Source organism: Sorex fumeus, unplaced genomic scaffold (genome assembly GCF_029834395.1).
Source record: "Sorex fumeus unplaced genomic scaffold, SorFum_2.1 ptg000006l, whole genome shotgun sequence".
In the NCBI taxonomy this organism is placed as follows: Eukaryota; Metazoa; Chordata; class Mammalia; order Eulipotyphla; family Soricidae; genus Sorex; species Sorex fumeus.
In genome coordinates, this window is record NW_026606063.1 from 11917910 (window position 1) to 11932414 (window position 14505).

The window sequence follows — 14505 nt, forward strand, 5'->3', positions numbered from 1 at the left end:
GAGACCCAGTCTCTTGGTCTTGGTCTCTTTGATCTCCAGTTATTATCAAAAGGGCTTTCTGGAGCCCTTTTTCTGATAAGAATAGCAAGAACGAAGGGCCAGTGAGACGGTTGAAAGGGCAGGATCAGAACACACACCTTGCATCTGTGAGGCCCTAGGTTCTATTCCTTGCAACACATTTCCCTCTGGAATCACCCTGACGGTCCCAAGCACACAGGCCCAAAGCCTGAGCCAACAACCCTCCCTCCCCTGGGCCACTCCACAAAGCCAGCACCGCCGTGTGTGGTCCTTATGAAAGAGAAAAAGCAAAGAAAAAAAGAGAAGACTGAGAGAGAACGAGACCTCATGTGGTCTGGGGAATCCACCCAGGACAGAAAGGCCAGAGGTGTCTGTAGTGTGTCTCTGTGTGTGTGTGGGAGGGGGAGGGGGTCTTGGTTATTTTTACTTTTGTTTTTGCAGTACTGGGGACAGTCCAGGTCTCATGCCAGACGTGCCCTTTCTCACTGAGCCACATCCCTGGCCTGGGGTGGGGTTTGAAGTTTGTTGTAAGGTTTGTTGAAGTCGGCTGTGCAGCCTTACAGATGGTGGAATTTGATCAAAGGGATGATGAAGATCATTTCGGAAGTACTAGCAGTGTTCAGGATTAAAGGCAACATTGCTGGCTATAAACCAAGTTTTAAGCAACTATTTTAAATGGTTCTGTAATTCATGTGAAGCACTGTTGTGGGGAATTCAAGGAAAAAAATCAAGTAAGGGGTCCAGAGTGAGAGTTCAAAGGGCTGAAGCACAGGTTTCGCGTATGAGAGGGCCCAGGTTTGATCCCTGGCCCCAGGTCCCCTGAGTACCACCAGGTGTAGCACCGCCCCGCCCCCCCCCCACACACACACACACTCAGGCACCTCTAGGTGTGGGCCCCAAACAAACAAAAGGATTCAGAGTACAGGAGAGCACAGGACAGTAAAACCTTCCCCCTTTTATGTTAACATTAATTAACAGACCAGAACTCTGGAAAAAAGGCACCCACATGAAAGATGGAGTTAGGCAGTTTCCTGCTGTGTGGTGCACTTGAAGAGTCCCGTGCAGTGAAATGAGGAAGAAGGACAGATACCGGTGACCTCACTCCTCTGTGGTGTGGAGACAAAGCAAGGGACTGGACTTCTCGATCATTGAGTAATCCCTGGCCTGGGGTTCCAGCAGCGGGGGCTGAAAGGGAAGGCCCACTGGGGGGGCCACTGGACAGGAGTGGAGGTCTGGGGCATTTGGGCAGTACTGAGATGTAGTAACTGCATCGAAACCAAAACTGTACCAGGGATCACTAATATAAACTCGTTCCTTTAACTACAGTAATAATGGGGGGAAACTTTTTTTTTCAACTTTATTTAAACACTGTAGTTTACGAACTTGTTCATAATATGGTCATTTCAGGCATTCAGTGTTCCAATACCAATCCCGCCACCGCTGTGACCTTCACTCCACAGTTGTCCCGTTTCCTGACCCCCCCCCCTGCCCCAACCCGCCCCCTTGGCAGGCCCAGACACACTTACTTCATAATGCTTGTTCCAACACAAAGGCAAACAGAATGACCAAAACATAGCTGAGTAAAAGAACGTTTGTGAGACCTGCTCTGTTCTCACAGTGGGGTTTTAAAGTCTTTGAGAATTTACTGAGCTGTTTGTTGCTAGTTAGGCCTTTTGTTTATTGACCTTTGCTGGCTTCGATGCTACTTTCCCATCTAATTTTCTGTGCTCCTACTGGGCTGTCAGTAGTATGTTACCTGGAGGTGTCATATGGCCACGTATGCAGCTGCCCACACTGGGAGCTCCAGAACCTCTGAATTTCAACTGCTTGGCATCTCTGCAGAGATTATTTGTGGAACAGGGAAATTGGACTGTGTGTGACGGCAGCTCCCCATCTCCAGGGCACCCCAAAGTTTTTAGCCCCCGAACAAGTGTACCCATGAGCTTTCTCGGCTTGATTTGGCGTCTCTTTGAGATGAGAAGACTGTGAAGCTGAGCCATTATTTACGTGGCGGCAGCTGTGGGATGTGGGTCTAGGGGAAAGGGTTCTTTTTCATTAAAAAATGTCCCCTTGTGGCCACCTGGGAGACATCTGTAGAGGCGACCAAGTTGCAGGACTGTAACCTGAATGAAGACAACTCCAGGATTGCTGGAGGATGCGGGACTACCCTTATAGAAGCAGGGCAGGTGGTGAGAGTGTCCCTTTGGGGGACCAACTGGGGAAGGTCCCCCACCTCTCACTTTCAGAGCTGGCTTCTTCTCATCCCTTTATTCATACAGTTCTCGGGGTGGGGGCAGGGGCGCTTGGCATCACTGGCCATCAAATTAGGATGGGCCACACACTAGGCAAATTGCCGTACTCCTTGTGCCTTCTCTGAAGTCCCAACGTTTCATTTATTTGGGGGGCACATGCCATGTTACTCAGGGATCACTTCTGGCAGGCTCAGGGGACCATATGAGATGTCAGGGGTTGAACCCAGGTGACCCCATGTGAAGTAAATGCTCTACCCACTGTGTTCTAGTTTTGAGAGAGAGAGTGTGTGTGTTTGCGGGGAGGGGGGAAATCTAATCACCAGCATTAGTGTACTTTAGCACCCTTGTTTAGTGAGTCTTGTCTGGATAATGTTTCCCCTAAATCTAAGTCATCTCAGAAAGCCAAAACAAGTCATTAGTGTGGGGTCTGAGCCCAACCATGAACCTCTCCTTGGCACCCGACAGTCCGGCTGATCTCACAGATACTTTACTCCTTAAATGTCTGTTCTTGGTGAGGCTGAGATGAGGACTTCGGGACTCCGAAAGATCTTGGGAAGTCAGGTTTGGCTTTCCAGAGCCAGAGCTCTGCTGTTCCAAAAGATGATGCCTTGTTGTCTGGGACAAAGCTCCCGGAATAGGAGGTGAAGCCGCCCAGGGAAGTGTGGCCGGAAGTGAGACAGTTTTCAGAGGGTTTCTCTCCCACATGGAATGTGAATAATTTAAAGCCAAACAGCTGGCATGAAGCAGCAAAACTAACTTCTGGGCTTTCATCCACTGTGAAAAGTGCAGAGGATCCCAGAGGGAGTTGGACGGGGGTGATGGGTGGCAGACACAGCAGAGGCTTGAGGTGGGGCCCTGGACACCGCACTGCGTTGTAAACCAGTGTAAATCAGCGAACAGTGAGACTTCAGGTACAGAAACAAAAGGGAAAGTGCAGATACAGAGCCCGGTCTTCCTGCAGGAAGGCAGGTGTGATCTGAAAGTCATCCTAATAAACTTCACGCCGACTTCACAAGCTTCCCTGAGGCTCCTGGAAGCTGGCGCCCCACCCCCACCCAAACCCAACTCCGGGCTAGTGGTTTTACATTCCTGGGGACGCAGGTTTACAAGAACCATGGTCTTCCATCCCGGTGTGGGTTTTAATGTGGAGACAAAACAGTCTTAAGTGGGTCTCCTAGAAGTGTGTTAATCAAAGGCAGCGGAGACACTGGGTAGCTGGGATTAAGACTAGATCCAGGGACTTCCTTGCCCCGCCCACTGCTGCCGCTGCCAGGGTGAGGCTGCAGCCTGCGAGCACCCTCTCTCCCGTCCTCCCTCAGTGAAGGAGAGGGACCCCTGGGTCTAGCCTCAATGATGTAGTGCGTGGTGCCCTGGTCCGAGAGTTTGAAGATCCTGGAAGTGCTTTCTGGAAATTTGGCTTCTCTTTATACTTCTGTTTTGGTTTGGTGTGTGGGGTGGGGGAGGGGGGGACCATCCATACCCCACTGCTGCTTGGGGCCTGCCCTGACTCAGAGCTGTGGTCCTCCCTGGTGGTGCTCGGGAGACCAGGTGATGTTGAGGATGGAATCCAGGCCTCAGGTGTGCAAAGTCTAGACTTGGTGTGTTGTGCCATCTTCTATGGCTCATGGATAGACTTGCATTTTTAACAAAATAAATAAATAAAGACCCATGCCATGTCATCTTCTCTAGTTGTTTTTTTTTTTTGCTTTTGGGTCACACCCGACATTGCACGGGGGTTACTCCTGGCTCATATACTCAGGAATTACTCCTGGCGGTGCTTGGGGAACCATATGGGATGCTGGGAATCGAACCTGGGTCAACCACATGCAAGGCAAATGTCCTACCTGCTGTGCTATTGCTCCAGCCCCTTCTCTAGTCTTTTAATCTTTTGTTGTTGTTGTTGGTTTGGTTTTCTAGTTTTTGGGGCCACACCCAGTGATACTCAGGGGGTTTTCTCCTGGCTATAAACTCAGGAATTCTTTTTAAGCACTGCTTAGGGACCCTCTGGATTGTCAGAGTTCAAAACCAGGTCAGCCACATGCAAGGCAAGTACCCTACCTGCTGTACTCTCTCTAGCCCTTTAATCATTTTTTTTTCTTTTGGGGTTACACCTGGCAATGCACAGGGTTTGCTCCTGGCTCTGCACTCAGGAATTACTCCTGGCGGTGCTCAGGGGAACATATGGGATGCTGGGAATCGAACCCGGGTTGGCCACGTGCAAGGCAAACTCCCTATCCGTTGTGCTATCGCTCCAGCCCCCTTAATCATTATTTTTAAATCATTCTTAAATGTTACCATTTTATAAGAAAAAAAAATGATTTGTAGCCTTAGCACATCTTGTTAGCTTTTTATCATTAATACAGTTCTATGTTTGAGGGGCCAGAGTGATAGTCCAGCAGGTAGGGCACCTGTCTTGCTCACAGTCAACCCAGGTTCAATCCCCACATCCCTGAGTATATGGTTCCCTGAGCACCCCCAGGAGTGATTCCTCAGTGCAGAGCCAGGGTAAGCCCTGAGAACTTCCAGGTGTGAAGTAAAAACAATAAATAGATAAATAATCTACTAATTTGGCGGCCAGAAAGATAATACCGTGGCTAGAGTACTTGCCTTGCACGCAGCCAACCCAGGTTCAATCCCTGGCGTGCCCGATGTTCCCCTGAGCACCTCCAGGAGTGACTCCTGAGTGCAGAGCCAGGAATCAGCCCAGAACCCCACCAGGTGTGGTCCCAAAACAAAAGTAAAACCATTTTTATGTTTTGAATCATTTGTTTCCTCTCTTTAAAGATGTACTTTCAGGGACCAGAGCGATAGTACAGAGGATAAGACACTTGCCTTGCACGCAGCCAGCCAGGGTTCGATCTTTGGCATCCCTTATGGTCCCCCAAGCACCACCAGGAGTAATTCCGAATGCAGAGCCAGGAGTAACCCCTGAGCATCTCCGGGTGTGACCCAAAAAGAAAAAAATAAGGATGTTTTTCAATGTGCCTGTTTCTCCAATTGAGTCCATAAAGATTCTGTCCTAAACACTATGCATCCCTTCTTGCTAGATCAAATTTGTTGAAATACTCAAATTTGCACTTTTAGCTTTGGTATTTTTAAATAACTCAGGAGGGTTGGTTCCACCAAGCACTCACATGCTTGGTTGTGGCACTGCTGGAGGTGGCATCTGTCGTGGCACCAGTGAGCGGCAGGATCAGGCAGGAGGCAGTGCTGGGGACTGAGCTCACAGCTTCCTGCCTCAGGACAGTCCCTCTGCCACCAGCTGATCCCAGTGCCCTGAATCAGTCTCTTCCTCCCTGATTGCTTTTATTATTTTTATTTAGGGGTTTTGTTTGTTTTGCTTTTGGTGCTCAGGGCTTTCTCTGGGCTGTGCTTGGGGGACTGTGTGGGGTGCCAGGGATCAAACTCTGGTCAGCTGCATGCAGGGCTCTACCTGTTGTATGCTCCCTCTGGCCGCTGTTCTTTTTATTTTTTGTTTCTTTGGGGGGTTGGAGCGATAGCACGGGTAGGGTGTTTGCCTTGCACGCAGCTGGCCCGGCCAATCCGGGTTCGATTCCTCCGCCCCTCTTGGAGAGCCTGGCAAGCTACCGAGAGTATCTCGCCCGCACAGCAAAGCCTGGCAAGCTCCTCGTGACATACTCGATATGCCAAACACAGTAACAAGTCTCACAATTTGTTGTGAGATGTTACTGCTGCCCACTCGAGCAAATCGATGAACAGCTGGGAGGACAGTGACAGTGACAGTTTCTTTGGGACCATTCCCCGCGGTACTCAGGAATCACTCCTGACTCTGTGCTCAGGGATCACTCTTGTTGGGGCTCAGGGGGCCAGATGGGATGCCCGAGGTCAAACTTGGGTCAGCCATGTGCAAAGCAAGAGCCTCACCCCTGTACTGTCGCTCCTCTCCCCTACTTAATTTCTTTTGTTACCTTGGAGCTTAGAAAATCCTCCTAACCATACAGCTTTCTCCCCATTTGGGTAATTAAGTATTTCCATATTGCATCCTTACTCCCTGGAAATATCATTTCATCGTGGAGGCTGGGGCAGGCAGATCTCACTGTGTTCTCCAAAAGGCAGCAGCACTCAATCCTACCTGGATTCAGCCCTTACTAAATATTGTAACTTCTGATTACAATATTATAACATAATATTGTCTCTTCTGATTTTTCTTTATCACAAGATGTAGGTTTTCATCCTTTTTTGGGGGGGGGGGGCATCCCTTGCAGCTAGTATGGCACTAACCACTTAACAGAGATGCAACAAAATTTGACAACTCAAAGAAATCCACAGTTCCGTGGAATGAGTCCTGGCAGAATTTATGGGCTTGATGAGTTATTCATCATCTACTCTTTGCTCTAGAAGCCTGAAGAGATTCTTTAGTAATTTTCATTTCAAGTTTGTCCACATTCCAAAGCGCCCACCGGAATGGAGGAGGCTGGGAAGGAACATAAAATGATTTGTCCCCGCAAGTTAAATTTTTACTTCAGAAAAGGAGTGCTTTTCTAAAGACACTGTTTTTGGGTTGTTGTTTTTTTTAAAGACACGGGTTATGTCTAACCAGTGAGCAGGGGACTCCGTTCCTTAGTCTCAGCCGGTGGGTTTCAAGGGCTGGCCCATGGGCACTGTGTGCCCACGTCCAGCTGTGAAGGGCTGGAAACCACCAACCTCAGCCCCTGTTCATGGGGATTTGCCCAAGTTCTCTCTCCTGCACCGAAAAATCGCCACTTCACAGTAATCAGAGCCCACCAGTAAACAGCTACTGTTTATTTGGCTCATTTTTTCCAACTCAGGCTTCATTTTTCTGTTTCCAGCTGTTTTTCCAGTATTTCCTACATGTCACCAAAAGTACACTGAGAACCTAGCAGTTTCGGAGCCGCGGAGGGAGGAGAAACTTGCCTTGCATGCGGCTGACCTGAAACAGTTCCCTGAGCCCTGCTAGGAGTGATCCCTGAGCACTGAGTCAGGGGGAAGCCCTGAGCCCTGCTGGGCGTGTCCCCAAAACAAACAAACGCAAACAGTTTCAAGAAGAGAGACAAAAAGGGGGTGGGGGCAGGGAGAGTTCGAAGGGCTGAGGCACAGGCTTTGCATTCAGGAACCCCCTGTGCAATCCTTGGCAGTTGTACGAAAGGAGACAAGGATTCTCCCTCACCTTGACAATCCCTGGCACAATCAAATCCTTGGTTGAGTGCCCAGCACCCCAATATGGTCCCCTGAGCACTGCCAGGGGTGGTCCTATAACATATCTGCCCCACCCCGCCCCCCAAAACACCCAGGAGTTTCAGAGACGTGTGGCCTGTTAGTCCTTCCCTTCTCCTCACACTCGCCTCCATGGCCCAGCACCAAATCCTCCTGGGACTGGGACATTAACTTCCCTCTCTGCCCAGGGACAACCTCAGGGAATCCCAAGAGAACAGTCTCAGTTGGTCCTCCCTTCCTGCTCCTGCAGATCAAGTCTTGTCCCCACGTCTCACCTGGAGTCCCCTCTTGGTCTGGCAGTTGTAAAGACCTCTTCATTGGTTTCCTTCCCAACATTGCCAGAGAATGAATTGCTCTTCACCTGTGATTCCATATTGCTTTCTGGACACATAGTCCTGCTTACATCACTTTGTATTGTGATGACTTGTATGCATTTCAGTCTCCATCAAAACACCCGCGCACCCATAGGAGACCCTTGAGATAGTCTTGTCTTTCTTGGAGTGGGAACCCAGAGAGAGTGCCTTTTCCCCCTCTGATGGAGACTGAACAAATTCTCTCCAAAGTCTTTTGATTGGTGAAGTATCCTCTACCTTTCATCTACTTCTGTCTCCTCCCTTTTGAAAAATAAAAGATACCCACAATCTGCCTCCAGGCGCTATTTTAGCACACCAACAGCCCTGGTCCAGAGAGTCCCAAAATGGAGTAGTGCCCTACAGAGATGTCTCTGGGACCCAACCATTTACAATCTAGAATTCCAGAAGCACACGGCCTCTTGATATTCAAAATGCTCTCATGATATTCAAAATGAGCAATGGAAAATAAATTATCTAGTGTCTGCCTGGCAGGTAGACTTGAATGGTGGTGGGAAAATTTGAGCAAAACATAATGCCCAAAAGTAGAGAGAGAATATTGGGGAAATTGCCACAGAGGCAGGGTGAGGACTGGGATTGGGGGGGTGGGGATACTGGGGACATTGGTGGCAGAAAATGTGCACTGGTGGAGGGATGGGTGTTCAATAGTTTATGGCCGAATATCAAATATGAAAGCTTTGTATCTGTCTTACAGTGATTCAATAAAATAAAATAAAAAGAAATTGGCACGTCTTATTAAAGAAGGAATCTCCCAGTAACCGTTCTTTCGGTATCGTGGACCTCATGTGTGGCCAAGAGACTGAGGCCTTCACCACAGGCAGATCTAGATCAGCCAGTTTCATGTCCAGTTTTTCTATGCAGATTCTCCGTTCAGGTTTTGAATGTTAAAAATTCAGGGGTCAGAGAGTACAGCACATGCGGTGCTTGCCTTGCAAGCAGCTAACCTGGGCTCGATCCCCGGCATTTCATATATATAGGTTCCCCAAGCACCGCCAGGAGTGTTTCCTGGGTGCAGAGCTAGAAGTAGCCCCTGAGCACCACTGGTGTGGCCCCAAAACCAAAACCAAAAAAAAGATGGACACAGCAATCTGAGTTGTGTCACTGCTGCTGCTGCCTGCTACCGTCCACGTTTCTAACATAGAGTCTCCATCAGACCTTGATGCAGTCTTTTCATCTGTGTCTTCCAAGAACTATGAAGAGGTTTTGCAGCCAGATTCCTCTTCAGTGCAGTTCGTCCCCCAGCGCTGGCCCTGCACGGCTGGTTGGTGCAGTGAGTTGTGGGTTTTGGTGGCAAATCCCCCACTAAAGACGCCTTTGATGTCTTCAACTGCCTCTTTCATCTTGGTTAACGATGAGACCCATTTCCCTAGGAAAACATGTTAAAAGTTCAAGAAGGGTGTGGAATTGAGGGACAGTTGTGATTAGTTTATAGCTTATTTATGGCTTACTCCTTGATGTCTGGTGTGGGCGATTAGAGAGATGTTGCTTCACAGTAACCAGGGAGCATGACATCTGCTGAGTCGCAGTGATTGAGTCTTCTGTAGCGTCAGACCAAACAAAAGGCTTCAAATCATGAAATTTTATCACAGGAATGCATGTATAAGGAATTGAAACCATTTTTTTCCTATTGTCATTTTTTCTTGTGAGCATGTAAAAAGGAAATTGAAGGCAGAATTCTTCGGTATTGAAATATATTAGGTAATTGCATGGGTTTTGAAGGCTGCATGAACATGTCCTTATCTTATTTTGGAAATAGTTGACTGATAATAATATATGAAAGAAGCAACGCCCATTCTCTTTCCAGGACCAGAATATTTCTTGTGTCATCCAGGATGAAAAGCTATAGTGTTGGTTTTGATTCTTTTATGGAAATTGTCTTATTGTTCCAGTTAGACAATTGATTTTAAAGACTCAACGGCACAAAAACATACATTTAAGCTAAAATTTAACAAATTTCTCAATTTGCTTTCATTATTAAAACTAAAGCAATTGTCTAATTATAATTTGGCATAACCGCTAGCATTTACAGGCTTGAACGTTTGGATGCAAAATTACATATCTGTCAGGAAGACAGCAAGACAGTCAGATTGTTCGAATGTAGAATTTTAATTCTCTTCTAGAAAAATGTATTGATTTTTGTTTTGCTTTGAAGCTTATTGATTTTTGTAATGTCACAGTCGGAATCTTATCACAGAAAGGAACGACTGTATATCAGGTAGCACGAGGTTGGACATGAGAGATAGCTTGGCAGACCAAATGCAGGCTTTGCACGAGGATCCTGGTCCCCCAGAACTGCCAAAGTGACCCCTAAGCACAGAGCGAGGTGTAGCCCCTGAGCGCCACTGGGCCTGACCCCAGAACCAAAATAATCATCATCATAATCGTCAATAATAAAAATAATAAAAAGGATGCTACAGCTTAAAACTCAAGTCTTGGGCTAGAGCGATTAGTACAGCAGGTAGGGCACATGCCTTGGATGCAGTTGATCAGATTCGATCCCCAGCACCCCATATGGTCCCCCAAGCACCACTAGGAGTGATCCCTGAATACGGAGCCACGAATCAGCCCTGAGCACTACTGGGTGTAGCAAAAAATTTAAAAATTAAAAAACCTAAAATGCTCAAGGCCTAAGTCTGTTCTCAGCAAATTACTTTCCATCTTTGATTCTTTTCATTAAATGGAAAATGAAATTGGCTTTTAAAACAGGGGATATAGATGTTGGAGCCCTAATACTCTGGGTAGGACTCTTGCCTTGCACACAGCCAACCCGGGTTCTATTATTGGCACTCTAAATGCTCCCCTAAGCCTGCCAGGAGTATTCCCTGAGCACAGAGCCAGGAGTAAGCCCTGATCATCTCTGAATGTGACCCCAAAACTAACAAAATAAATATAAATAATATAAGGAATGTCTTGAAAGGCAGATGGAAAGAGAGAAAGAGAGAGATGGTCCATGACAGATTAATGGATGCTTCCACGTTCCTTAGCTGTACCTGAAAATTTTCCTTGGGCCTTTTACTTGAAAGGACTTCTCAGAAAACCCTCAAAAGAATGAAGATCGTAGGTGGGTTGGTGGGGGTTCCTCTTGCTTGTCCCCAGGCTCTGTTTCGTATAACCTCTGCTGAAATACTTGACATCTCTCAGCTCTGAAAATAGGGCGAAACTAGGACACAGCTCCCAAGCTGCTGAATACTGAGAGTTGAATTCAGCTTCACTTTTTCCAATTATGATGGACAAATTTCTCTGCAGAGTACATCTTTCAACTAAGAGAGGAAGTGAGCGATTTCCCAGGAGGAATATTTAACGGGGGTCATGTGGCCCAAGACACAAGACAGAGACCCTTTGTCCCCTTGTTCTGAACCTGATGGGGAGGGAGTGTGAAGGGCTGAAGATGGACCGAAAGGCCAAAGGGTCAGTTCCTCCTCCTCATGGCTTTGGAGTCATTCACTCAAGATTCTTACAACACAGAGACGTAAGCCAAAGGTCCAGAAAGATTGCCACTAAGGGCCGGTCATCCGAAATGCATATCTTGGAAATTAAGTTTGGTGTAGATTATTAGAGACTGCATTCGAATGGGTGTTGTTTCACCGGAGGACAGGCAAACCAGACGTGAGGACAGACGAATAGACGGACGGAAGTGGCGCTGACCACCTCTTGTCAAAGCATGTGCCTTTGTACCCTGACCAAGACCTTTGTCACATGAGCCCTACCCCTGAAATGCAGCTCAGTGAAGTGACAGGATTCAGGTTCTTGTCTGCTGAGATGACAGCAGTACTCATGACTGCCCACGTGGTTCGACCACCCTAGGCTTTGTCAGAGAGGCTGCGGTTTGGCCTGACTACAGCTGGGGGTGCAGAGCACTCTGTGGAATGGGGTGCGCTTGGCATGGGGGAGCCCTCACTTTACTTCCCCCCATCCCCGGCACCCAAAACCAAGCACCCCACAAACCACACCCCGAATTTCCTTGAGGTGCCAAGTCCCAGCTGCTCCTGTGCCCCTAGTGGCTTAGACCCAAGAAACCAAGGTGGGGTCTTGGGTGCTCCGTGGGCTGTCACGACCCCCACTCCACCCCCCCATCCCATGCCCTGTTGCTAATGATTCCTCCTCTAATGTCAGTGTCTTTTTCTTTCAGCCCTCCTCGCCCTATGACCAACATGAACGAGACCGTGGGGAGCCACCTGTCCTCCGGGGCGCCCACCCCCACCAAGAGGTACGTGTGGTTTGTGCTCCGCACCCCAGACCAGGTGTCCTCGGGCACGGGGCCTGCGCCAGCTCTCCGGCCCGACCTTCCGTGATACCAGGATCCACTCTGGCCTTTCCCTTTCTTCCTGCTGGCTCATACACGGAGCCTCTGAGGTGTCTGCTTGGGAGGGGTCCCTGTAAGGAAGCTCTCCACCTGTGACTGGGCTGGGGGCTTGGGACGAAAGGCGCAAGACATGCCGGCTATCCTTTTTCAACATTCCGCAATGTGTGGGCGACCTTGAGGCAGCAGTATTGCATTTGCGTTCTTTTGAGTACTGAAGGTCGTTTCCGGTTCCTGGTAAAACTGTGTATGTGAATTCAGTTCTTCTCTTATAAACATTCTCCTGAGTCACTCCGTATGATTCGTAAACATCTAGGGCGAAGCCGGGTCCCTCTCTTAGACCTACAAGGAGCTTCTCTTAGGGTCCTTCAGGGAAGTTGGCCTGGGAGCTCTTTTATCCCCTTTCTGTAATGTGCTCTTCTCCACAGTTCTCCAAGGCAGGACTTAAAATAGCTATATAAATGGCGCACTTTCTATTTGATTTAAGCTGATCCGTGACCAGAGCAATGCAGAAACTCCCTCAAGGGCACAACCATTAAAGAATTCTTTTGAGCAGTCATCACTCAAAAAGAAAAAAATAGAAAAACCAGCAAAGGCATGCCAGCCAGCTCCCGGCTTCCCCCGAAGCCACTGCACACATCTACACCGGGGTTTCGGGCTAACCCAGCCGCAGTCTTGCCATCCACTCACCGTGGTCTGACTTAGTCCACAGTACTTTAGATCAGCTGTTCATTCCCATTCTCCAAAACTCCTCAAGCAGAGTTTTCCAAATTTCGCTAATGAGAAGCACCTCAGCCACCAGTTTAAAATACATATTTCTGGGCTGGAGTGATAGCACAGCAGGTAGGGCACTTGCCTTGCACACAAACGACCTGGGTTCTATTCCCAGCATCCCATAGGGTCCCCCAAGCACTGCCAGGAGTAATTCCTGAGTGCAGAGCCAGGAGTAACCCCTGAGCATCACTGGGTGTGACCCAAAAAGCAAATTAATTAATTAATTAATTAATTAAAAATACACATTTCTGAGAGAGCAGAGAGAATGCAGGGGGTAAAGCACTAGTTTGCACTTGGTCAACCCCTGTTTGATCCCTGGTACCACATATGGTGCCCCCCACACACACACACGCATACACACAAACCGCTGGAGGTGGTTCTCAAGCACAGAGCCAGGAGTAGCCTCTGCGTACCACCAGGGGTAGCCCCAAAGCAAAATAAAAATAAAAATGTACATTCTTGGACACCATCGCCCCTGTGACTCCTGCAGTCCCGCAAAACTGCCGAGGGACGGGAAGGGGCATTTCTGGTCATCCCTCTCTGCCAAGCAGGTGCAGGAAATCAGTTTTGATGGGACCAGAGGAGTATTGAGGGGTCTGCCCAGCACGGAAGACTGAGAACCAATAACCAGAATGAACGAGGGCACAGGGAGACACCCTGGCCTCCTCTGTGCTTCCAGCGAAGGAACAAACCAGCGGCTGCTCAGACAGACTCTGGAGCGTGGATTTCTGCCACGCCGGCTTCTCCACTAGGCTGCCAGCATGCAAATCCTATTGCCTGATGAAGAACCGGACTCTTTTTGTTTTGTTTTGGGGACACACCCGATGGTACTCAGGGCTTATTTCTGGCATTGCATTCAGGGATCATTTCCTGGCAGGCTCAGGGTGCCGGGAATCGAACCCAGGTCAGCCATGTGCAAGTCAAGTGCCTTATCTGCTGTACTAAACAAGATTCTTGTCTTCATTTTTGTAATCTGTAAAAATCAGGGCACCAAGAATATCTACCCCCAGAGGGAAATGCCAGCAGACGCTATCTATCTTGAGCTGTTGATGTGTGAACGTAGGGTTCTGTTTTTATTAGGAAGGAAATTAATGGGTGAGGAGGTGGGGGAAGAGGCAGAGTAACGGGAGAATAATGCCCTCCCAGGGAGGAATAGAAAGCTGAAAGAAAGCCGAGCGGTCATATCTGTATGAGACAGGAAAGTGAGTACCTCGTTCGTCACCGCCTACTTTCATCCTCCATCTGGTTATTCTTCCCTGCCGACCAGATAAACTCTCTGCACTTATGGGCCTCATCCTTGCTGCTGGGTGGGGTGTGAGCGCTCAGACCCAGAGCCCCACCCGGGGTATCAGCTCCCCTGGTTCCACTGCACCACCAGCATCGCTGGTTGGACACAGGAAGGAGGTCAGCATATGACTTCCGGCTGGTTGGTGCCAGCACTCATGATCTCCAGTGTCCCTGAGTTCTCATGCTGCACACTGGCCAGTCACTGCGGGCAGCTGGGCTCCTTGGGGACTGGGCACTCCGTCCACTTGCAGCAGCAGGGGACCACAAGAGGCCGTGGGTGCGCGAATGCCTCTCTGGAAGGTGCTTC

At 48.7% G+C, this 14505-nt stretch overlaps 1 protein-coding gene across 1 annotated transcript in view; it reads left to right on the top strand.

The window, feature by feature from the left end:
* Positions 1–14505, top strand: part of DTNB (dystrobrevin beta) — a 236117-nt gene that overhangs the window by 174239 nt on the left and 47373 nt on the right. Inside the window, exon 10 of the mRNA XM_056124619.1 lies at positions 11967–12044. Coding sequence (XP_055980594.1) covers positions 11967–12044 — 78 coding nt within the window. The remainder of the gene's footprint in view (positions 1–11966; positions 12045–14505) is intronic.